This window comes from Eimeria mitis, genomic scaffold (genome assembly GCF_000499745.2).
Source record: "Eimeria mitis Houghton genomic scaffold, Emh_scaff8066, whole genome shotgun sequence".
NCBI lineage: Eukaryota > Apicomplexa > Conoidasida > Eucoccidiorida > Eimeriidae > Eimeria > Eimeria mitis.
Window position 1 is genome coordinate 1 of NW_024016234.1, and position 2,019 is coordinate 2,019.

The following is a 2,019-nucleotide window of genomic DNA, read 5'->3' on the forward strand; positions in this document are numbered from 1 at the left end:
GGGGGCCAGTGAAAACCTCAAGGATCTCGTCGTTCAAGCTAAAGTTTGCTGGAGGAGGCTTCACATCTTCAAGCAGATATGTTGCTTGATCTGTACTCTCACACACACATGCACTTTACGGTCCCGTCGTTGAAGACATTGAAAGAGGCGAGTCGGCCAAGCAGCTCGTGTGGAAACTCGGATACTTTTATCTCCAACTACGCTACCGCCGTCGTGTACTGCAGATGAGCAGTGTTCAACATCGGGAACCACGTAAGAACAAAGCATCTCGAGGAGCAACACTGAGGCTCTGCAGCTGACCGAGAGTGAACGCCCAAGTTGCAAATATGTGGAGTAAACACTCTTCCGCGTAGTTGTGCAGCAGTTGGTTGAAAGCCCACTCCGGGCTCACACGTCGAAAGTCTAGGCCAGCTGCCTTCAGCAGCGTCACCCGACTGCAACGCATCCACAACGTCAATTCTATTATCATGGCCTCTTGCCTTTCGTCCATTGCATGTCCTTCATAAACCCCTCTACCTTCTTTACCCCGAGCCTCATGAAAGCCACGGCGGTTCACTGACACCGCCAAGGCCCAACAGCTTGCTGGGCTGCGGCAAAAGGCCTGTCGGCGTTGCAATGTAACAGTCTCTGTAGTTGCAGCACAAGGCTTTGTCGGGCGAATGCCAATTGAGGTTTCCCCCCCGCTCTAGCCGAGAGCGTCCCATACAGCGGGTGCTTTGCTGCCTCTCTTCAGCTACGGCGTTGCTCGTACTCACTTGTGAACATCCGTCTTCTTGGATAGCCGCAGACTTTGACTGATGATTCCCAGTAGCCACCAACGCACACGCACAAAAAGCTTGAGGGCCAAATACCGCACCTGCCAGGCGTCTGTCCCCAAGCAGATGTCTCGCATTACCGTCTCGTCAACGCCTAGGAGACTCGCCAGCTGAAGTCAAACCACAACCGCAGGCCCGAGGAAGTATGATCTTCCTGTTGCTCTTATGCAAAGTGTTGCACACCTTTTGTCAACTGAATGCCTCGCGAGGCTCAATGCTGCACTGCAGTGCAGTTGATCCGTTAGCAGCAAACCGGTTGTTCACTCAAAGAATTTGCTCACCAGATTGATAATGTCGAGACCAGCCAAATTCATCGCCGACTTCTTGCCTACCATGAGTGTGCGCTCAAGTGTCTGGCCGCTTTGCTTTGTTATGCGCCTCACCCTCGGCGCCGCTGGCACGGGGGCTTCCTCCTCCTTTTCTACTTCTTCCGCTTCTGCCGGGAGCTCGTTTTGTATCTTATAACTCACGACGTCTGCAGATCAAGTGCATAGAGGGCGACAACAAGACACTATGGCGTCCTCACACACGACGAGCTAGAGGTCTTTGAGGAGCAATGGAAGCCTCTGGCCTGTCCCCCCAACCCATGCAGTTCTAGGAAGAAGTGATGTAACAAAAGTAGGGTTCTGGTGCTACCTGCTACAAGAATAGCGCAAAGAAGAGACAGGAACTCGGCCTTTTCCTTGTCGGAGAGGCCGATGGCGGAAAGATCGGCGAGGATTTGTTGACACTTCTCGTAGTGTACGTCTTCGTACAGCAGAAAAGGGGCAGGAAAGTAATGCATCAAAGTCTTCACGTCGACAGGATGAAGTCCCGCGTTCTTCAGCAGCGGGTCGCTGGGGTTGTAGTGAATGCCGTACATCAAATGGTAGAAGATGTTGGGCAGGGGCACCGAACTGACAGCCTGCCGCATCTGCCACGATATGATGTCTCTGAAGCGCACGCCCCATGCAACAGGAAGCAGCATTCAGCCATCGTAAACAATAGCAATAAAAGCACATCAGTAGCACATCAGCGGCATGATGCACACACTGCAAAGCCTGCGCAGGCGCCTACTGAGCGAGAACGTACTGGCTGGGTTCAAAGGATGAGTTGGGCAAGAAGCTGAAACCCACGACGTCTCCTTCGGAGTCGAGCTCTACTTGAAAGAGGTCCATCAGCCGTCCCCCAAACAGCTCCCCCCTCTTCGTAATGTGCAGCGACT

At 53.1% G+C, this 2,019-nt stretch overlaps 1 protein-coding gene across 1 annotated transcript; it reads right to left on the bottom strand.

The window, feature by feature from the left end:
- Positions 1-533: 533 nt before the first annotated feature.
- On the bottom strand, positions 534-1,972 carry EMH_0093640 (uncharacterized protein; the record flags this gene model as incomplete). Its single annotated transcript, XM_038023120.1, has 5 exons — positions 534-627; positions 756-925; positions 1,097-1,290; positions 1,452-1,747; positions 1,887-1,972. The coding sequence occupies 5 exons, from the start codon at positions 1,970-1,972 to the stop codon at positions 534-536; spliced, it is 840 nt and encodes a 279-aa protein (XP_037878974.1).
- Positions 1,973-2,019: the final 47 nt, after the last annotated feature.